The sequence below is a fragment of the Rhinatrema bivittatum genome, chromosome 4 (assembly GCF_901001135.1).
Source record: "Rhinatrema bivittatum chromosome 4, aRhiBiv1.1, whole genome shotgun sequence".
Lineage (NCBI taxonomy): Eukaryota > Metazoa > Chordata > Amphibia > Gymnophiona > Rhinatrematidae > Rhinatrema > Rhinatrema bivittatum.
The window spans coordinates 431,449,478-431,473,037 of NC_042618.1; the positions used below are offsets into that span (position 1 = coordinate 431,449,478).

The 23,560-nt window shown below is 44.7% G+C and overlaps 1 protein-coding gene across 5 annotated transcripts in view; it reads right to left on the bottom strand.

Annotated features, from left to right (window-relative positions):
* ITPR1 (inositol 1,4,5-trisphosphate receptor type 1) overlaps window positions 1-23,560 on the bottom strand; it is a 450,198-nt gene that overhangs the window by 120,518 nt on the left and 306,120 nt on the right. For all 5 annotated transcript variants that reach the window (XR_003856666.1, XM_029601463.1, XM_029601465.1 and 2 more), the window contains 2 exons: window positions 19,225-19,360; window positions 11,626-11,816 (listed from right to left, as the gene is read on the bottom strand). Coding sequence is in view for 4 of the 5 variants with exons in the window: in XM_029601463.1 (XP_029457323.1) it covers window positions 11,626-11,816; window positions 19,225-19,360 (327 nt within the window). In the remaining variant the exon portion in view is untranslated. The remainder of the gene's footprint in view (window positions 1-11,625; window positions 11,817-19,224; window positions 19,361-23,560) is intronic.

Consider the following 23,560-nt stretch of genomic DNA (forward strand, 5'->3'; position numbering starts at 1 on the left):
GGCTCCAGCCTAGTTCCTGCCTTCAGCTCCAGCCTGGTTCTGTTTCTCAGCTTTGCTTCAGTTTTCGCCTGTGGTTCTGCTGCAGTCTTCAGCTCCGCCTCAAGCCATCAGCCTTGCCCTTGCCTGGCTTCTGCCGCAGCCTAGTCTTTGTATAGACTTTTGTACTCTGTCACAGTGGGAGCACTGAGAAGATCACCTTGCTAGGGGCTGATGAGAATCGGTAAGTACTGCTTGGGGAGAAGTAAACTATTGGCGTATATTCTTTACTGTGTTTGTCTGTATTAAATAGCTAGTCAGAGGCAAGTAAAAACCAGGAGTTTGTGTGTCTAAATCAAAAGGGGAAAGCCGAAAGTCATTCAGAAGTGCATGGTTCAGATGGAGGTATCTTTGAAGGATACTAATGAAGCATTAGAGTTAGGGCAACCCAACAGAGAGGTTTCAATAATAATAATAATAAAAAGTAGTCCATGTGCCTATAATTAAAGACGCACTTGAGCTAAAAAATTCCAGTTTATCCCTGTCAACTGAAAAACAGAATGTTAATACTGTACAAACAAAAAACACACTCTGAAATGTTTGTGTGCTAATGCCAGATGTCTAAGAAGTAAGATGGGAGAGTTAAGAGTGTATAGCAGTGAATGACAGACAATTTTCATCTCAGAGACATGGTAGAAAGAGGATAATCAATAGGATAGTGCAATACCATGGTACAAACTATATCGCAAAGATAGAGAGGAGCAACTTGGTAGCAGGGTGGTGGCTTTATGCCTGGGATGGCATAGAGTCCAACAGGAAAAAGATCCTGCAAAAGACTAAAAGCACAATCGAACCTTTATGGGTAGAAATCCCTTGTGTGTGGGGACGAGTATAGCTATAGGAGTATACTACCGTCCACCTGGCCAAAATGACAAGACTGACAGTAAAATAAGAGAAACCAGGGAAGCTAACCAAATTGTAGTGCAGTAATAATGGGAGATTTCAATTATTCCAATATTTTACTGGGTATGTGTAACATCAGGACATGCTATCAAAATAAAGTTCCTGGATAGAATAAATGAAAGTTTTATGGAGCAATTGGATCAGGAACAGATGAGAGAGGAGCAATTTTAGATCTAATTCTCAGTGGAGCGCAGGATTTAATGGAAGAGATAATGGTGGTGGGGATGTTTGGCAATAGCGATCACAATATGATCACATTTGAATTAATGACTGGAAGGGAGACAGTAAGTAAATTCAGGGCTCTAGCACTAAACTTTCAAAAGGGAATCTTTGATAAAATGAGAAAAATAGTTTAAAAAAAACTGAAAGGTGCAGCTACAAAGGTTAAGCATGTGCAACAGTTGTGGACATTGTTAAAAAACTACCATCTTAGAAGCACAGTCCAGATGGTTTCCAGGAATTTAGAAAGATGGAAGGAACATCAAACGATTGCAGACATGGCTAAAAAGTGAGGTGAAAGAGGCTATTTTAGCCAAAAGGTCTTCTTTTAAAAATTGGAAGAAGGATCCATCAGAAGAAAATAGGATAAAGCATAAGCAATGGCAAGTTAAATATAAGACATTGATAAGACAGGCGAAGAGAATTTAAAAAGAAGTTGGCCATACGGGAAAAAACTCATAATATAAACTTTAAAAAATATATCTGAAGCAGAAAGCTTGCGAGGGAGTCGGTTGGACCACTAGATGATCTAGGAGTTAAAGGGGCACTTAGGGAAGATAAGGCCATCACGGAAAGATTAAACAAATTCTTTGCTTCGGTGTGTACTGAAGAGGATGCTGGCGAGATACCCATTCCGGAAATGTTTTTCAAGGGTGACAATTCAGATGAATGGAACCAAATCATGGTGAACCTGGAACCTGAAAGATGTGGTAGGCCAGATTGACAAACTGAAGAGTAGTAAATCACCTGGCCCAGATGGTACACACCCCAGGGAAACTATAGACTGGTGAGCCTGATTTTAGTGCAGGGAAAAAAATCGTGGAAATTGTTATAAAAATAAAATCACAGAACATATAGATAGGAGCAACTTGGTGGTGAGGTGGCACTTTATGTCCGGAATGGCATAGAGACCAACAGGATAAAGATACTACAAGCGACTAAATGCACAATTGAATCTTTATGGGTTGAAATCCTGTGTGTGTTGGGGAAGAGTATAGCAATAGGAGTACTATCATCCACCTGGCCAAAATGATGAGATGGACAGTGAAATGCAGGATGCTGGGCTTGATGGACCCTTGGTCTGACCCAGTATGGCATGCTCTTAGGTTCTTATAATCTGGCCCATGCCAAGACTTGCTCACCCGCTGCTGGCATGTGTCTCAGGACTCTACCTATGAGGCTGTGTCACAGCAAGAAGGGCTCAAGCATACACAATTCCTTACACAATTCTCAAAACATTGCTATATCTTTAAAAACCAAAACAAGAAAATGTGCTGCTACTTTCATCAACCCTCTTTTTGGTACCATATCTATCATCCCATTCTATGTGGCCTCCAAAGTTCAGGCATCACTGACCAAGTTCTTCCTCTCTTTCCCATCTATTGTCCAAGCTAACAAGAGGGAAATTTACAACAAAGCTTTTTTAAACAGGTTTCCAGGATTTTATCTTCTTATTTCGTGCCCTCTACCCCTTACATTTTTGACAGCATATGATAAATTCATACTTAAGAGCTGGTAGGGCTATATGTGTTGTGATGTAGTGCAGCGCTGCCGGGGGCAGGAACAGACAAGATACCATAAGGCGGCAGGTAATACTAGAGCCAGACAGCAGGGGGCACAGTTGAAGATGAGAAAAACTACAAATCCCAGGTTCCTAGAACCACCACCTGACCTGTGGGGAAAGCCTGGAGGCGAGCAGGTGGCAGACTTAGAGACTAATGAGTCAGACACAGGTGAACCTATGGAGCTAGAGGAAGAGGGCGTGCCTACATGGTGGCAATGGCCAGAAAAAGCCAGGGCCAGGAGCCAGGAGGGGGAGGAGATGGAGGTAGGTTCCGGGGGAGAGGAATCCTCTAGCTCGCACATGGAAACAGAGTAGCCTGAAAGGGGAAAGGTATAACTTATACCTTAGGGGAAGTAGGGGCGAAAGGCTCTAAGGAGCAGGGTGTGTTTGCTGTTCGAATAGAGACGTTTTGGGACTTGGGAGGTACCTCTGCTATAGCACAGGTTGTAAGGGAGCCTGAGGGCTTGGGCGGGGGCAGGGTCATTTGTTCGGGCCTTGAGCTACCGAGGACTGACAGAGCTGGATGGGGGGAGGTGGCAGAGCGAATGTAATACACCCATCTATTGCTTTATAAACTGCTTTGAAGGAACTATCTTTCTCTGTGTTATCTTTGGGTATTGGGGGCTGTTTTACCCCCGACTCCGTATGAGGAGAACCTGGAAGCCCAGCAAAGCTAGGGCCTGCGGGGACCCGAACTCAGGGAGTTACGTGCGGCTGGCGGACTCCAGGGATATCTGGGACTCGCGGAAGGCCTGAACCAGACGCAGAAGCGTGGCACCCAGGGCAGCAGTGGCGGTGAGCCTTCACAGTGTGCATGAGCCGTGTGGTACCTGCACTGCTAGCAGGAAACTTATCACCTTCCTCAGACCTTGGAAAATCAGAGGCAATTCAGCATGGGGTGATGAGAGACCCAGATACACATGGAGATGGAAAGAAAAATTTGGTCAGCCATATTCCAGTATAAGATAATCCTGCTTTTTCCCACTGTTGCAGTGCATGTTTCTTGACACAGAGTTTACGTTAACGTGTAGAATAAGTGTCCTGTAAGCAGCACTCCACAATGGAAATCCAGACCACTAATTACCCTACCCAGAACCCATGACCTAGCTGTGTGACTTCACGGGATAACAGGGCTGCATCCCCAGCAGAGAGCATAAAGGTCTGCTGCTAGCCTGTTACTCTTTTTTTTTTTTAAACTCATGAATGTGATTGCAGCACTCAGTAATCTTACTGCAGGGCCACAGAGCTCAATAAGCTTGAAGATCACTACTTAGAAACCTTAAGTAGAGAGCAGAAGATCAATCAAAGCTTTTAAGCACAATAGTTCAGGGAAACATCTGGAACAGGATAAGAGCTGGGGGTGCCCTCATGCTCAGCAGAGGCATAGTATGGAGCATCAGACTACCTTTTCTACAGTGGCCATCAAGAGCTCACAGACACTTTTCATGGACAGCAAACACTATATTTATCACCACTAGCTTTGTTTCATGTTTATTTATTTATTTAAAATAATTTATTTACCGCACATTATAAAGATCATGGCAGTTTACAAAATAAAACATATATCGATACATAAAATACCAACAAAGGACAACACCGGAACTACACTGCTCTCATGGAGATTCTCTCTTGAGAGAATAAGTCACCTGATATGCTCCCCCTCTGAGGCTTCACTGTATTGGTATGAAAAAACAAAACAACTTCTTCTATAAACTCTTTACCCCATGCACCCAGGATGCTTCCTCACAGCTTAACAAAAACAAAATGTTTGGAGCATAGACAAGTCCTATCACAGAAACCGGACAGCTTTTGTTTCATTCACACTAGTGAATAAAGCAACGCACTGCTTCTATATTAAGCTGGGCCATGAACCGCTCAAACTTCTAAATTAGAGAAGATGGAGGATTTCCTCTCAGTTCCTGTGCAGATTTATGAAGTTAGTTTTCAAAAAAGAACACATTTTCTGTTAATGTTTGGATCCTGGGCTGGTCCCATGGCTTAGACACAACGGGATCTTGGTTTAGGCCCCCTCACAGTCAGTGCTGACTGAGCAGAATGGCAGACTCAAGTTCTAGAGGGAGGGAGGAAGGAAGATGGCTAATTTAGAGGCATGAAGTGTAAACTTTGAAGACGACCCTACTCCAGCCCTTGGACTAGTAATGGTTTACAGAGCGCCCTTAGCTCCAACATCTAGAAAGAGCATCTGCTGAGAGATACTCCCAAGGAACTGGACAACAGTGGTTGCTGTAACGAATGTTCTTATCAGCGAGGCCATGTGAAAAACAGCTGGCATTTATTCAGGGCCCTTTGAAAACCCTAGGTTCTCAACAAGTGAAGACTCCATAATCTACAAATCCCAGAGAATGCAAGACGTATAACAGAAACACCCATAGGAAACATGCAGTGACCGCCCATCTCGTTGTGGATGGCATCAACTCCCATCATGTGCACCAGAGCTAGGCTGGAAATTTTTGTTTGTGATAGCCTGCTTTTCCCTGGTCTCCAGAAAAGCTGTGATATAAGGTGATCCCAAACTGGAAGAAAAAGTGGAAAGGAGGAGCAGAGGTGATATGATACAGACTTTCAGATACTTGAAAGGTTTTAATGATCCAAAGACAACGACAAACCTTTTCTGTCGGAAAAAAATCAACAGAACCAAGGGTCACGATTTGAAGCTCCAGGGAGGAAGACTCAGAACCAATGTCAGGAAGTATTTCTTCACGGAGAGGGTGGTGGATGCCTGGAATGCCCTTCCGGAGGAAGTGGTGAAGGCCAAAACTGTGAAGGACTTCAAAGGGGCGTGGGATAAACACTGTGGATCCATAAAGTTTAGAGGATGTGAATGAAGAGTGGGTGGCTCACGGGAATGACGGCTACTATCTGGAGATAATAGCCTTATTCAATAAACATACACACGGTTAATGCGACTCCAACATTGCTCTAAGCTTCAACGGCAAGAGGAAATGTGGAAACAAGGATTTGCATTCACAAAAACACGGGGAGTAGCTTGCTTGTTACGGCAGTTACTATCCCAAACCAAATAAGCCTGATACTTCACTTTCAATGTATATCCAGCGTAGCTCTCTGCTTCAACGGCAGGGAAGGAAGACTGATACTTCACACATATCCAGCATAGTTCTCTGCTTCAACGGCAGGGGAGGAAGACTGATACTTCACGCTTATCCAGCATAGCTCTCTGCTTCAATGGCAGGGGGAATGAAGAAAAGTGGATCTATATACAGACAACAACCAACAAGGACTGAATTACATAGTCTGGGTAAACAAATAAGCATGGGTGAAGCTTGCTTATTGCAGTGGTTACTACCCCTAACTAATTAAGCTAGATATTTCACTTAGATGCAATTCCAACACTGCTCTCTACATTAATGGTGGGGGTGGAAGGGAAATAGAACCAAAAGGTTACTAAGAGCTAAGAGTAACAGATAAGTATGAGGAAAAAAAAAAGTGCGAAACTTGCTGGGCAGACTGGATGGGCCGTTTGGTCTTCTTCTGCCGTCATTTCTATGTTTCTATAAGTGGAACCCTGAAAATCCAGAGGACTACATGAATGATCTTCCATTTCCATTTCTGTTGCTTCTGGGAGTGGGTTGATATAATTGATGACTGCCTCCTGAACATATATAACCAGCTCAACAACTATCACTGCAAAAATAAATTCTGGTGTGCATGGGTGGAAAAAGTCTAGCCAAATTGACAATTTGCTATGAAGCCCTGGCCAACACCCAATGGATTTTATCAGCAACATCTCCAAACTCAATGAGTTGAGTGAGACTACCTCAAAGATGAAAAGAAAAGAAGCACCTTCTTTGAGAGCCTCCTGAAAGTTCAGAGGTGGCATCATTAGTTCCATTAAAGTGACACTGGCAGCCAACATGGAGGCATCTTTGGCCTGTGGCCTGTTGAAAAGTCACACATATGCTGTCACTGACTTATAGACATCCAGATGGACCATGATCTACTGGCGTTTTTGAAAATGAAGAGGCTGGACATGATCAGGATGTGGGAGAAGGGATTGGAATAGTGCCTGCAACAGCTGTTCTGAGTAGTAACAGAAAATAAGTAAAATAAAGTGGAAGTCGCAGCAGAAGTTGGAGAAATGTTAGACATTTGTCTAACATTTGTCCATATTTATGTAAATATTATATGGACATTAAATGCTGACTCATCAACACATCTTTACCTAAGTGTCCACAAGACCTGGGAGGCCTGGACCAGGCTCAAAGATCCTTTACTGAACCACCATAAGGGCTGCATCAGCAAGGTCCTTGTGGATTCTGTATGCCATAAATTAGTTTCTGGGTCTGCAACATGCAAGTGCTCAGATCCAGTGTGTCTTTTCAGAGTGGCTTCCTACTATTTTCAGCATCATCAACAAACTTTTTCCATTGGAAACAATTTAGTAGATCTAGGGGGTCACAATTTGAAACTCCAGGGAGGAAGACTTAGAACCAATGTCAGGAAATATTTCTTCATGGAGAGGGTGGTGGATGCCTGGAATGCCCTTCTGGAGGAAGTGGTGAAGACCAAAACTGTGAAGGATTTCAAAGGGGCGTGGGATAAACACTGTGGATCCCTAAAGGCTAGAGGATGGGAATAAATAAAAAAGCTTGGGGTAACTTGCACGGAGCGGCACTTACTACTTGGAAAGATTGCTGGGCAGACTAGATAGACCATTTTGGTCTTTTTCTGCCACCATTACTATGTATCAACACAGGCAAGACATGAGCTGGAAGAAGACACTTTTTACAATTAAGCTCACCTAGTGCTACAGGAAGCCTTTCACTGCTTTGCTAATGGCCATGCTACTACCCACTGATGTCACTGTGGGCCAACCACAAGAACTGGCCTGCTGTGTGTGTGTGTGGGTGGGTGGGGGAGGGGGAGGGGGGTGGGCTAGGAGGCACAGATCAAAGAGAATTGCCCTTTGGGAGCTTCTTCGGAAGTGACCAGGGGAGTCAGAGTGCTTTTTTGTGTACTGGTTGGGTGGGTCCTGATCCCTTTCTAGGGGAATAGGGAAGTGATAGTTACTGCCATTTGCGATTTGACGTATATGCCATTATATTATGTTGTACACCACTCCAAGTTCCTTTTGGAGGATGACAACAAATCAAAAGTAAATGTTCTGGCGAGAGGGGAGCAACAAAGGCTATTTGGGAGAAAAAGGTAAAAAAAATAAAAAGGTTAAAAATTCCTTCTGGAGGCCCCTTCAAGCATCATCACCCATGGCTTTGAGGAAGTAAATAGGAATGGGTTGTGAAGGCAGTTTTTTTTTTATAAATTAAAGACAGTAAGACTTAAGAAATGATATTTCTGAAAGTGTTCTAAGGGTCGTGCTATAGACTCTTGTTTTGAGTAAAGCTGATTATTTTAACTCCTTATATCTTGATTTTACCTAAAATAACTATTTAATAGTTAATGTTCCTCTTTTCATATAGTTTTTGTTCCATGTAAAGGCTATGCCTAAAAGTTCCAAGTTATTTGTAAACAGATACGATGTGCAAACGGATGTCAGTTTATAAAAAATTCTAAATAAATAAATAAATAAAAGATGGCTAAGGGCTTTACAGCTAGTCCAGAATTCAGCTGCTAGGTTTATTACAGGAGTTAGAAATAGAAAAAGTGTAACACCACAATTGAAAAATCTTCACTGGCACCCAGTACAGCAGAGTGCAATTTAAAGTATTAACTCATTCACAAAATGATACATGGCAAATGCCCGCAACGGCTTAAAAAGCCTTTTTACATCACATGTACCTGCTTGTGCCTTGTGCTCTCCGTATCAAAATTTACTGTTTCCCACTTGTAAAGATTTTAGGTTATAGGAAATGAGGAACAGGAAAAAAGCAAACAGAATGTTAGGAATTATTAGGAAGGGAATGGCAAATAAAACGGAGGGTGTCATAATGCCTCTGTATTGCTCCATGGCGAGACTGCACCTTGAATACGGTGTATAATTCTGGTCGCCGCATCTCAAAAAAGATATAGTTGCACTGGAAAAAGTGCACAGAAGGGCGATCAAAATGATATGAGGAAAGGCTAAAGAAGTTAAGGCTGTTCAGTTTGGAGAAGACACGACTGAGGGGGGGGAATATGATAGAGGTCTACAAAATCATGAAAGGATGAACAGGCTAATGTAAATCTGTTATTTACTCTCTCAGATAATAGAAGGACTAGAGAGCACTCCATGAAATTAGCAAGTAGCTCATTTAAAACAAATTGAAGAAAATTCATTTTCACTCAGTGCAGTTAAGTTCTGGAATTCACTGCTAGATGATGTGGTTATAGCAGTTAGTGTAACTGGGTTTAAAAAAAAGTTTGGATAAGTTCCTAGAGGAAAAATCCATAAATTGCTATTAATCAATAAAGAATAGTAGATTGAAATCTATTTAATGTATGGGTACTTGTGACCTGGATTGGCCACTGTTGGAAACAGGATGCTGGGCTTGATGGACCCTTGATCTGACCCAGTATGGCAACTTATGTTCTTATGTACTCTTATGCAGGCTCAATTTTAAGGAATTCATTAACAAGTGTGCTGCGAAGGGTAGCAGATTTGAGATTTAGAAAGAAAATTAAAGGCAAGGTTTTTCCAGCAATTTTATGGGTAAAAATCTCAGAGTGTATGTGTTATTTAGTGTTTTTATGTTTTGTAATTGTATGTCAATTGTTTATGCTTATTTGGTATTTTTAATCTTTTTCTATAGAGTGTTAGCTTTCCAGTTAGTAAGCTGTTAACTGCATTGAATAATTTTTCTGGAAAGCGTAGAATATAAGAATTTTTAAATAAAATAAATTCAGTGTTTCAACTGCTCCTAAGAGTCCTGGGACAGGCTGTGCTGACATGAGGTGAGTGCAATACAACACATTAAGGTGTTTCTGTCTGCAGCAGTCATTTCACAGGTTGTCCTGTTCTAGGCTAGTTTTAAACTCCCCTCAGCATTTTCTCAGAATGAAGAAACCACTGGAAACATGTAGGAAAGCCAGGTCTTCCTCTCTGGCACCAGGAAATATGAAGATGAAACAGAAGATGAATAAAGTTAAACAGTTCCCCCCCCCCCCCCCCAGAACTTGGTGGCTTCTTGCTAGCGACCAACATGTGGATGTTAATGGAGGTGCGAGGCGAATTGCTCCAGGCCCATTACATACATACTAAACTTTGTTTGTAAAAGCGGTATAGAAACATTTTTAAATAAATAAATTAAATTCTCTATACAGCCAAGGAATGTACAGGGTGAGAAATGTACTCGGTATCATCTGCAAATTCTCAGGAAATCACCCCCCAGGATTATGCTCCAAAATCATCAAGATACTGCAATACAGAAAGAGCTATGCCTAAAATAAGCTTGATAACTGCATTCTTAATGACGCCACATGCACTAACACCACATACAGGGCTCCTTCTCATCCAGGCTCTTATACTGCCAGACAGTGGAAACGTGGCCATTTCATTAACATCTTTCTGCATTAATTTACTACCGCTCTCAGGTTCAGTCAGTCCTGCCAAGTATCAGAGAACAATTTTTTAAGCTGTATTTAAGCCAAGAATGGAAAGCCCAAAACACTGAGAACCACATCTGTACTTCTCCAAGGGCTACAGCAGAATCCCTGTATGGTCACTTCACAATTTCATTTAATCCAGGGACTTCTCAATTTCAGGCTGGTGTAGTACCGACATGCTAAAAATGTGCGTTCAAACTGGATGCACTTTCTTTTTTTTTTAATGTGCGCACGATCACCTCTCCTAGGCACTCGATGCAATAGGCAAATGAGCCGCCGTGCTAAAAATGACGCGCTAGGGATAAACTGTGCGTCCCCAGCGTATCCATGGCATCGGGCGCCCATAAGTGGCTGTGCACGGGTTAGGAAAACAGACGCTCAATTTTAGGTGCATCCGTTTTAACCTATGCACAGTGACAGATTCGGAAAATGGACGCTAGAAAATTGAGCATCCATTTTCCTAACCTAACCTCCAAGAAATTTTTTTTTTTTTTTTTTTTTTTTTAACGTCACTCCTTTTTTGATTCCTCCCGCTTGATATCGCCACGCAATATTTTCTGCTTTTCTCTTAACTTTTGGGGTTCCTCAAGACTTAACACCAGCTCCGGGGCTGGCGTTAATTTTTGAGGGTAAAAATGTGTACGTCGGGCGCACATTTATTTTTTACGTAAGGGGGTAATAGCTATTAACCTCATTAACTTGGCATTTACATGTAATGAGTGCTATTAGCTACGCACTGGTTTAGATTTGTGTTTTGGACACACTAATCCCCCTTATTGCATCAGGGGTTATAGACGTGCGTCCAACTGTGGGTTAAATCTGTGCGCTAGCCTAAGTCTAGAGAGACTATAATGAACCAGCCCAAACTAATACTCTGTACCAATCAGGTCAAATAAAATTCAATCAAGCAGAGCAAGTTACTAGATGAGCCCACGTCAGCTGTAACAGCACAATTAATGTGCTGTGGTCCAGGACATGTAATTATAGCACAGAACTCGAAAGCCACTTCGTTGTCTAGCCAGGGTTGCCAATTTACTGATGGTGAAACAAGAACGAAAGGACACATCCATAAGAAAGTTTCATGTCAGTAAATGTCCTGAGCGATAGACTAGTCTCTCTGGTGCCAGGAAGCTCAGGCTCTGAAAGGATGCAGTACTTGGGGGTAGCCACATCTGGGTGCATAAAGACCTGAATTTGAGCACAAGTCCAGCTATGTACAAATTGTCAATGGTAAAATTTGGGTCAGTAAAAACTAAAAAAAAAAAAAAAAAAGTTAGTTTCCTGAGGAGGAAAGGGATTTGACCACAGCCAAAGCAACTGTATTAGTAACTATGTTGCACCTGGGGACGCCACCAGGTGTACAGTAAGCAGCCCTGTGTCCTTACCTGTATAGTAGTATTGCCACCTTCCAGTAGAGCTATGGCCAGCAGGATACTCTCATGGAACACTCTGTCGCTAGATGCATTCATGATCAGATCTATGACAAGGTCAGAGGCCCCCTCCTTATCCAGGTGGCACTGCACATCCATCAGAGTCATCTCGCCACGGCTAAGAACAGTAGACCCAGAACTGGCCCCTAAAAGCACAAGGTCAGAATAACTGAGTGCACTTCATTTATATCAGCAATATGCCTCAGACACCCGTAAACCAGTCAGGAAGCAGAGGGCTAGGTTTCCAAAGCCTATGCATGACTTTCTGCCAGAGTCACCTCTGGTCCCAGTACAAAGCCTCTTCTCAGACTTTCAGGGGGCTTTGGGGATTGCAACTGAACTCCTATCAGTGCAAAAAACCATAATGCAATTATCGAAAGTTTAAGTGTTGTAATCTTGCATTTATAGTTATTCATTACTTTTAAGATTAACTTGAGAAAGACTGAGGTTTGCAGCGTTTGTTGCATGTGAATACCCTCATCATCCCTGTGTTCTCACTCTTTCCTATATTAACTTGTTATTCCCTTGGCAGCAGTAACTTTCTAGAGCTCCCCATCACATCTCAGAACTTCAGAAAATTTTCACTTTTTTATGCTTGCAATCGGGCCGATGCAGTAAAGTGTGCTCAGGCAGAGCGCACCGTTAGCCCCCATTTGGATGCGCGTTTTCCACGTGCTATTTTTACCCCTTATACAATAAGGGGTAATAGCGCGTGGAAAACGCGCGTCCAACCCCCCCCAAAACTAATAGCGCCCGCAACATGCAAATGCATGTTGATGAGCCTATTAGTTAGTCCTGCGCGATACAGAAAGTAACGCCTATCAAAGGCAGGAGTTAATTTCGGCCAGCACCAGGAAAGTGTACAGAAAAGCAGAAAAAACTGCTTTTCTGTACACCCTCTGACTTAATATCATAGTGATATTAAGTCGGAGGCCCCAAAGATTAAAAAAAAAAAAAAAATCTGCCCATGGCCCGCCGGTTGGAAAACAGTCGCTCAATTTTGCCGGCATCCGTTTTCCGAACCCGTGGCTGTCAGCGGGTTCGACAACAGACGCCAGTAAAATTAACCGTCGGCTGTCAAACCCGCTGACAGCCGCCGCTTCTGTCAAAAAGGAGGCACTAGTGTCCCTAGCGCCTCCTTTTTACCGCGGTCCCTAATTTGCATACCTGGGCTTCCTGAATCTCATGCCCAGGAGAGTGGCCTGGGCATGCCTCGGGAGAGCGGGCGCTTGCTGGCACTCCCGCAAAGTTTTCTGTATCAGCCCGAATGAAAGTTTGAGAACACAGTGAGAAGACTTGGCCACATGCCCCATTCTCACATACATGAGCTTTTCTCTCTAGCTTTGGCTGGAGGTGCGGTAGGCAGGAGCAAGCTGTGAAGATTATAATTTCCTTCCCAAGGCACTGAGCAATATAGAAAAATTGGTTCTTACCTGCTAATTTTCGTTCCTGTAGTACCACAGATCAGTCCAGACTCTGGAGTTTTGCATTCCTGCTAGCAGATGGAGACAGAGAAAGGTTTACTGACACTGCTACATAATCACGGAGGCCACCTACAGTTTCTCAGTACTGACCTGTACCCAAGCATAAAAACAGTAAAAACACCAACAAATTTACAAAAAACCTTTTTAACAAGTCTATATTCCATACCATGAAAATCTGTATTTCATACCAATAAAATCAGACGAGTAGACAACTCTCCACTTCTACAGATCGGGCGGGTTCTGGACTGATCTGTGGTACTACAGGAATGAAAATTAGCAGGTAAGAACCAATTTTCCTTTCCCTGTACATACCCAGATCAGTCCAGACTCCTGGGATATACTAAAGCTCCCTACTTAGGGTAATACTATCGCCAAAAACCCAGGACTCCGGATCCCCCACATCCAGGAGATAGTGTCTTGTGAAAGTATGCAGCGATTTCCAAGTTGCTGCTTTGCAAATTTCCTGCAGCGAAACCATCTGAGCCTCTGCCTACAAGGCCAGCTGACAGCATGTAGAGTGGGCTCTCAAACCCTCAGGAACCAGATGCCCCTTAGTTATGTACGTTGATCCAATGGCCTCCTTGAGCCATCATGCAATAGTAGCCTTGGAAGCCTGAGAACCTCTTTGGACTGCTCCACAAAACAAAGATGATCCGACCTCCTGAAATCATTTGTTATCTTGAGATACATCAACAAAGCTCTCCGTTATGTCCAAAAACTTAAGCTCTCTCCCATGAAGTGTGGAAGAGTCCATCTCAGGAAAACCCGGAAGCTCCACAGTCTGATTCACATGAATCACCGATACCATCTTCAGTAAAAATGAGGGTACTGTCCACAAGGTCACCCTTGATTCCGAAATCTGAAGGAATGGATCACGGCAAGAAAAAGCCTCTAACTCAGAGATTCTCCTAGCTGAATAAATGGCCACTAGAAAAATGACCTTAAGGGTCAAATTTTTAAGTGTCGCTCTCCAAAGAGGTTCAAAAGGTGTCGCACACAAACCTCTGAGGATGAGATTAAGATTCCAGGATGGGAAAACTCTCCTAGCTGGAGGGTGCAAATTCTTAGCCGCCCAAAGAAACTGAACCATGTCAGGATGAGAAGAGAGAGCAACCCTCTATTTTACCTCATAGGCAAGCAAGAGCATCCACCTGGACCTTAAGAGAGTTGAAAGCCAAACTCTTGAAGAAAGGACAAGATCTGAGACACCGAAGATCATAAAGCTTGCACTCCATTAGCGATACACCAGGACTCAAAAACCTTCCAGACTCTCACATACGATAGAGAAGTAGACATTCATCTAGCCTGTAGGAGAGTAGCAATAACCTCTTTGGGGTACCCTCTGTGTCTCAATCGCTGCTTCTCAAAATCCAAACCGATAGACAAAAGTGAGTAGCCTGGTCTGAAAATATTTGGCCCTGCCAAAGAAGGCCCAGGAGATGGCCGAATTGTAATGGACCATCCACGGCTAAGTTGACTAGATCCACGAACTGCTGCCAACATGGCCACACCGGGGCTACCAACACCACTTCGCCCAGATGTCTCTCTATCCATCGTAACACCTTGCCTACTAGAGACCAAGGAGGAAACATGGAAAGCAGAACCTCCCAAGGCCAAGCTAGCACCAGAGCGTCAATGCCCTGGGTCCCGTGCTCTCTTCTCAGACAAAAACCGAGCTGCCTTTGTATTGAGATGAGCCACCATTAGATCTACATGGGGACGGCCCCACCTCTCGCAGATGAGCTACATCACTGTCTTAGACAGCTCTTACTCTCCTGGATCTAATAATCTGCGACTTAGAAAATCTGCTTGGACGTTTTCTACTCCTGCGATGTGTGACACCGTTATCCGCTCCAAGTGTTGCTCTGCCCAAAGAATCAGCTCTTAAGCCTCTTGGGCCACTGCTCGACTCTTGGTTCCTCTCTGCTGACTGATGTAGGCTACTATTGTCGCATTGCCCGACAGGACCCTCACAGATCAAGTTCGCACTAATGGCAGAAATTCAAGTAAAGCTAAACGCACCGCTTTGGTCTCTAATCGACTGTTAGACCAGGAAGCTTATGTCGCGGACCAGCTGCCCTGAGTAGACTGCGCTGACAAACTGCTTCTCATCCAGATAGACTGGTATCGGTAGTAAGAATTACCTAATCTGGATCCTCCAGGTCGACACCATAAACTAGATTGGACATCAGCAGTCACCAGGCTGTCCCGTGCAGTATCCTCGAGCGGCATGGGAAGATGGAATTCCTCCGAGAGCAGGTTCCACCAAACCAACAGTGCTGTCTGCAGAGGTCTCATATGTGCAAAGGCCCACGGCACTAACTCTAGGGTTGAAGTTATCGAACCCAGAACCTGCAAATAATTCCAGACTCTGGGCACCAGCAACCACAATAAGCACCAAATTTGTCCCTGCAGCTTCAGAACACGCTCCTCCTTGCCCCTTTGAGTGTCGAACCAAGCTCCAAGATACTCAAGGGACTGTGATGGCACCAAATGACTCTTTCCTAAATTCACCTCCCAGCCAAGTGACTCCAGAGTTCTGATCACCTTCTGCACCGACCGGCGACAAAGGTCCTCTAACACTGCCCTGATGAGCCAGTTGTCCAGATAGGAGTGCACCAGCACTCCTTTGCGACACAATGCTGCCGCCACCACCATAAACTTGGTGAAGGTGTGTAGCACAGTGGCCAACCCAAAGGGAAGGACCCGAAACCGAAAATGTTGACCCAGAACCATGAACCGCAGAAACCGTTGATGATCTGGCCGAATGGGAATGTGCAGATATGCCTGTCAAATCCAGAGATCATCCTTGCTAACCACTATTACTGACCTCAGGGTCTCCATCTAGAACCTTGGAACCTTGAGCCCTACATTTACCTGCCTCAAGTCCAGAATTGGGCGAAAAATGCCTTCCTTCTTTGGAACAGTGAAGTAAATGGAATACCTTCCCTTGCCTCATTCGTCCCTGGGGACTGGAATCACCACCCCTAACTTCTACAACCGGTCCAGCATCTCTCGCACAAGTTTCTTGTCTAAAGAACCACAGGGGGAAACTAGAAACAAATCACAGAAAGGGCAAGAAATTTCTAATGCATAGCCATCTCTTATTACACTGAGCACCCACTGAACCTGAGTAATTTTGGCCCATTACCTGTAAAACCATGCTAAGCGACCACCTATAAAAGGAACGGTGGAGTGGACCAGCCTCGCCTCATTGCGAGATTTAGTCCCAGCAGCGCCATTACCTGTGGTGGCCCTGAAGGGCCTTCGGCCTCCTCAAAAGGACTGACCCCGAGAGAGAATTGCTTCTGCAGACCTGGAGCTCCTCTCGCCGGACGAGACCTCCTACTGTCTCAAAAACAGGATAGAGCCTGAAAAAACCTCTTGCCCTTAGGCTTATCCTCCAGCAACCTATGCACCTTATTCTCATCCAGATCTTTCATCAACTGCTCCAGGTCCTCCCCAAACAAAAACTGGCCTTTGAAGGGCAGAGAACCCAACTGGGACTTAGACGACATATCCACCGACCAGTTATGTAACCATAACAACCGTCTGGCTAATTCTGCAGATCCCATAATCGGAGAAGTTCTCACCAGGTCATACAGAGCATCTGCAACATTCGCCACCATCGCATCTAAGCAGTCAGCCTTAATTGCCTCCTTGCCAGACTTCACCTGACCATCCTGAAGCTGCTGCACCCAATGCAGAAAAACCCTCTGTATAAAACTGGAACAGATGGCCGCGCGTAAACTCAGGGCAGACACCTCAAATATTCTCGAGGTGAACCTCGAGTTTTCGATCCTGAACATCCTTCAAAGCCGTGGACCCCACAACTGGGATAGTCGTCGTCTTTGTAACCACCAAAACCACAGCATCCAACTTTGGAAGGAAAAACAGCTCCAATGTCTGCTCAGGCAAAGGATAAAGCTTTGCCATTGCCCTCCCAACTCTCAAGCAAGCATCAGGAGTATCCCGCTCCCGATCCACCAACTTCTTCACCGACTTATATGGGAAAGCACTTGCGGGACTCCTATGCCCATCCAGGACTGAGTCCGCCCCTTCCATATTAGAATCTTCCTTCAGAACCTTCACCCCAAGCTCCTCCAGAACCTGAGGAATCAAAGGCCCTTACTCCTCTTTACAAAACAAACGGACTACCTTAGGGTCATCTCCCTCAGATACAGAGATCTCCTCCGGATCATCCTCCGGAGCTGTGCAGGCTGCATCAGGATCAACCCCCTGGGTCCTGCGACAGAGGCACCCCCGATCCCCGGGAGCCCCATCTGAGTCATCACCAGATGCATTAGGGCTCAACAAATGCTTAACCAGTGAAGGCTGCTTCCTCTGAGTCTGTCCTGGTCTGGAACCCATCTCTAGACCCTCAGAAGGTCGGGTCTGGGTCCTCAGCCCCGCCTGCTGGGCTAAATAGGCCTCATGCAACAGCAGGAAAAAATCTGCTGAAAAGGGCCGGGAGGCACCAGCCAATGGCCGAGAGGACCCAGCAACAGTGGATTCAGAAACAGGCAGAAAGGGAGCTTCCACCCCTTCTGCTCTTCCCTGCTCCTTCCTGGAGCTTGAACAGGCTGGGGAAAGTCTAAGGGGAAAATCCGCCCCCTCCTCCATCGGCGCGGCAAGAGCCATGATAGTTCAAAATGGTTGCCGTTCCTGCGCCGACGAATACAGAGGCCCCAACTTGCTCTGAACCCCGGTGCAGGGGGGGAACAGTTGCGGGAGACGCTCCTCTGTTTGTAGCCATCGAACGGTCCTTCACCACCCAACACGCAGACAGAACATAAACCGAAACGTTTCAGGCGCGCAGGAGCCGAGCCGCATACCATAATCTTCTCAACTGGAAAATCCCCTCACAACACGCCTGAGCCCGCCGATGCAGCCAACACCATGGGAAAAGATGAACCCCGCCCCTCCCCCAGCCGCCACCACAAAGGCCAGGAACCATCCCTTCAACTTACGGAGGTCTCCTGAGTCCTCTAGTTTTTTTTGGGTTTTTTTTATAAAACTTTAACAGACTTCACCTAGAATGGAACACAATACTGTCCAGCACAAAAAAAGATTAGCCAAATTAAATAGGAACAGACTGACAAAAAACAGCTGTCCTGAGTCTACAGCCCCCTCAGCAGCCTTGTGACAGGGAGGGATCTGGACCACCAAATTTAAACCCCGCAGAAGAAAGGAGCGAGCGTACAAAAGGTTCACCAACCCCCAGCTCGTCCAACTCATCCACCTCGACCAGACAGGGAAGGACTCACTAGGACCCAAAAACCCCCTGGGAGGAAGGCTCACAAATCCAAAATAGTCTCCTGACTGCAGAACTGCAGGTTTTGCACCATCTATCATCTGCTGGAGACAGAGAAATACTGAGGAACTGCAGGTGGCATATGTGATTATGTAACAGTGTGAGTAAAACTTTCTCTGTCTCCCTCTGCTGGCAGGGATGCAAAACTCAGGAGTCTGGACTGATCTGGGTACATACAGGGAACAGCAGTTATACAATAGGCATTATGCATAACCCTTTCTACAGTAGGTGCACAAGTCAATATGTAGAGCAGACAAATGTTAGGGGTACACAAATGTGCTTTGCACGACTGTAGTACTGATACATTGTAATTGCAGATCATGGCACATGGGGCATCCAGACACAGAAAAGCTCCAGGCCAGCAGTGGTATTCTCCCCTCAGCTACATAAAATATAATTTAAGCTGAGTACGATGTAGGTCCTAACTTTTCACTGGACTAACTTAACACTTTGACTTCACAGGGTCAAAGTGTAGCTCTCAAAAACTAGTGAAAAATATATTGTTATCCCAATAAAACGGTCTCACCTAAAACTTGTTTGTTGACTTATATAACTGAAGTTGGTTGCTATACAACAAAGAAAGACCCACAGATTGCACAAATCCTTTCCCTAAAAACACTTCAATAGCCCCACCCATCTGTTATTTCCAGCACACATGTAATTAAAGTTAATTTACTAAGGGACTGTGGAGGTGATCGAGCCTCTGCGGGAGCCCAGCTCACGTAACACACACTACTCAACATAAAAACATCCTACCTCCTCCACTGCCAGTCTTGTTAGATCCTCCTGGTGTGAGTGGGCCACTGCCAAAACTGGTCAGACTCTCTCTTCTTCCTGCTGCTCGGACGTTTCCATAGTAACGGTTCACCAAAATTTGCCTGAGTGCCTCGCCCTTAATTCAAACAAGATAATAAAATAACCAAAGAAAGAGGTTGAAGCCAATAATGGCAGGGAGCTACCAGCAGCGTGAAGGTGGTTTTGGAAACATCATAAAACTATAGAAAACAGAGAACATTCTAGTGATAAAGCTGGTTAAGAGGCCAAGATCCAGCCACAGGGCCTGAGCTTATGAGCCTTTTGACAAAGATTGTGAGCCCATACAACATGGGGAAACACCCTGTCATATGAACCCCTCTGTGGAAAGGGCTGCATTACAACCATTGCTAAAGCAAGGAGACTAAATATCTTGTTTAAAAAAAAAAATAAAAATGTTGTTGACGACGGTAAAAGAAGGCCTTTGAGTTACCTTAGGGGGTAACAAACACAATTTCTGGGGACTTAAGGAGCGGAAATTTCAATCATTGCACTCTGCGGCTCAGTGCTCCAGACAATGCAGACTTATTCTGCCCCAGCAAATCTGAGCAGCACTGGGACTTACTACATCAAAATCCAGTCAGCCCCAGTAGGGCCAATGCCAAACCCAGACAAATAGCTGTATAGTTGCACCTTTTAGGAAAGAATCCTTTTGAAATACTCATTTGACACGAATGAGAAGAAATTATACATTAAAATTTCACATGGATTCTGTGGTGAGGAGTCACTGAAGGCTTCAGGGAGGCCTCAGCAGGACAGGCCTGGCACTATCAGCCTATATACACAAAAACTGTAAATAAGAATATCAGTGATGGAAGTTCTTACATCTTAAGGGGATGTGAGTAGACACAGGAGTAATATGCACATATTGTATTGCTTTATCTTGCTTACTAGGACCTCAGCTTTATGATTTTATCACAAAAGATTCAGGTATGTATGGTCACTTACAGGGACATATATCCCCGAATCCATGAGTGTAGCCACTGACCAGGCAGTCTCATTCACCATCACTCCCCCCACCTTTCAGGACCTCCATAAACAATTAGAAATGTAGACATTTTATTTATCAGACCGCTGTGGACCTACGTTTCCACTTTACTATCACAACTTCTACGGGCCCCCTGTACTCTTACAATGGACCAGGCGTTACTATTTGCCTCAGAGGACTCTCTGGCTCAGTCCGGTCAAATACCGGTGCAACAGGTATGCACGGCGACTAAAATGGAAATTGCATTCCGTTGGAAGAGGCCCCTGCCACCTACTTCATCAGAACTACTTAGCCGTCTGGATAGTATCTGCACCTTGTATCGTCTTACCGCCCTGAAATATCAACGCCTGCCTAAGTTCCACACAATCTGGCAGCCCTACATCACATGGAGACCTTTCACATTCCCTAATCCCTGATTGGCTAATCTAGCTGCTTGCCTATGGCCCGGAACTGTTGTGGAGTAGCGGCGGTGGGGATGGCGCTGTGCCAACCAATCTTCATTAGACTTTATTTGACATGCGGGGGGGGGGGGGGGGGGGGGGGGGGAGGGATTAATGCTAAACACCCTGTTGCTTGTCTGTTTCTATCCTGTTATACTTTTTATACTGATATATGCTTCAGGTGGCTGTACTGGTGTACGATGATATTGTTTATGTATGCTTACTCACTACAGCGATAATAAACTTTCAATTAAAAAAAAAAAAGAAATGTAGACATTTGACAGCAGATAAAGACCTGCAGGCCCATCATATTTGCTCATCTTCCTTTCCTAGTACAATACCACAGTCTACTTGAACTGCAGTCTGATCTTTGTTTCTCCACTGCTGTGGAAGCTCCGTGCTTGTCCCATGTGCTCCTGAATTCTGAAAGCTGGGTAATTGAAGACAGTCAGTATACACCGTAGTAGTAGTAGTAGTAGTAGTAGTAGTAGTAGTAGTAGCAGCAAATCGGCCACATCGCCACTCAGCATGTGTCAAAACTGCCGTGTCACTACTTTATGTAGTCTTTGCACGACTACATCCCCTTTAATTCAACTGAAAAATCCCATCTCAAATGCCCCCCCCCCCCCCCCCGGGATAGCCAGAACGATTTATGACTAGGACAGCTGAAAGAAGAAAAGTTGTTTACCTGTAACAGGCATTCGACAGCAATTCAGTCATGTCGCAATGCGCAGCCACATGACCCACTCGTGACACTATGGAAACCTACATAGCTTCAGAAAACCAGGATTTTCGTATTCTGGGTTTTTTACATTTAAAAAAAAATTTTTTTTTATTAGTAGTGCTCAGCACAACCTTTGAGGAAAATCTAAAGCTTCCCCCCTGTTCTCTCCATAAATGTGTCACTGCATAACCCTACCCACAAACAAAGCTGGATACTCTCTTCTCCCACCAAGAGCAGATGATTCAGACAGAATAAACTGTTTCTGCAGATTTCCCACCAAGACCCATCTCTGACCCTCCTCCAGCCTACCAGTCATGAGTAAGCATTTTCTTAAGAGTCAGTTAAACCCAGGAGAAACGTCTGCATGTCACTGTGGGGGAGTGAGCCTCTGAGTTATACAGCACCATCCATACATACAGTACAGCTGCTCACAGACAGAGCGCTGGCCCTGCACATCACAGAACAGCAGCCCTATCTAGAATTTTTAAAAGGTTTATACACATATACGCAAGTGCCAAATGCTCCTGGTTAAAAATGTAGGAAGTACTTGTCGACAGATCCCTACAGAAAGCAGGACTCTCCACCTTACTACCCAAAAGCGTTACTTTATCTAAACTGGCAAGATACTATTCCTAGCCAAGTCTGGAAACAACTCAGAAATACTGGAGGCACTGCAGCTAAAGGAATATTACCATGAAACTTAACCGCTGTGAATGAAACCAGAATCCCCCTCAATGCTGAGGGGCTGACCCCTCCCCCCAAAGAGGCTGAGGACACTGCCTATGTCATGCAAGTGAAGCCTTGCATTGAAAAAGCAGATGTTTCGGGCTAACCCATAGCGATGACAGACATGCAGAGGGCATGCCAGAGGGCAAAAGATTCCATAGTCTGTTCCCAAGGTGCAGAGAATGACTTCGTACTGGGAGAAATCAGCCGAACTGGAAAAGTATCAACTGCATTTGATCCAATACAAAAAAATTATTTCAGCTTTCACTTACTATTCAGAGCCTTGTAATGTGAAGCCCCCATCCATATCCCCATCACTTCCTGCTGTTAGGGGGTTCCCACTACCACGGTTGGCTTTAGGAGGGTGCAGGGTCCAGGGCGAATCACCTGCAGCGGGTGCCCTGGCTCACTGGCTGCCAGGAAATAAATGTTAGGGATGGTGCTACCATGGCAGTGCACCCAAGGACAGTCCTGCCCCACTACTGTGGTATGCAGAGGATGTATATCCCAAGGGAATTCTCACCCCGTCTTACACTCTGGGGAAACAGTATCTCCATGACTGAAAGAATGAAGTCCTTCACGGTTCCCTGGCATGGAGGCCCTTCAGATCCTTCAGTGAGACAGGAACCATCAACAGAGAACTTCACAACTTATCCACAATTGGTACAAGGACACAGGAAGGAAGAGAGCAGACCTGATTCTTAAGGTCCAGAGGGGGCAAAAGGTCAAAGAATGGGGCCGAAACATCGGTTCATGGGCTACAGTTGGCACTGTGGAGGTACTGGTAGGCGAGAGGGTTTAGAACACCCTTTTCTTAGGGTGAGACAAGGGAGTAGGGGGGGAAGAGAACAAGAAAGGAAAAGGACTGATCAATGGACGCCATAAAGACAGTGCTACATACCCTTCTCTCATCTTCCATCTGCTTCAAGGGAAGAGTTTGATCAAGTTCCTGCCAAGCATGTAGAAATTACTTTTACAAAAAAAAAAAAAAAAACATCCTAGAGACAGTGTCCACATCCCCCCTTCCAAATGCCATCCTCCACATTACTAAGTCCCAACAAACATACTTCATTCCATTTTAATATTCTCTCCTCATTCACCTTGCCGTGGCCACTCTGATTTTGAGCCAATTCCCTTGTTTGGTAATATGCAATCAACGCACAGACAAATAAACAACACTAGGCGAGGAGAGACAAGTACAGAAGTAACATCACTTCTTATGAAATAAATCTGAGAGGCAATTAAAGTTAAGGTGGCAGTGAATACTAGAAATTCTTATATAAAGGACCATGCAAAATTAAACAGAAAAAAATGGCTATGGAGAGAGAGACACGGGAACAGGCAAACCGGAAGAGGTTTTTATTCTCTTTTAAAAGGTATATGCTAGTTTCAGGAAATAGC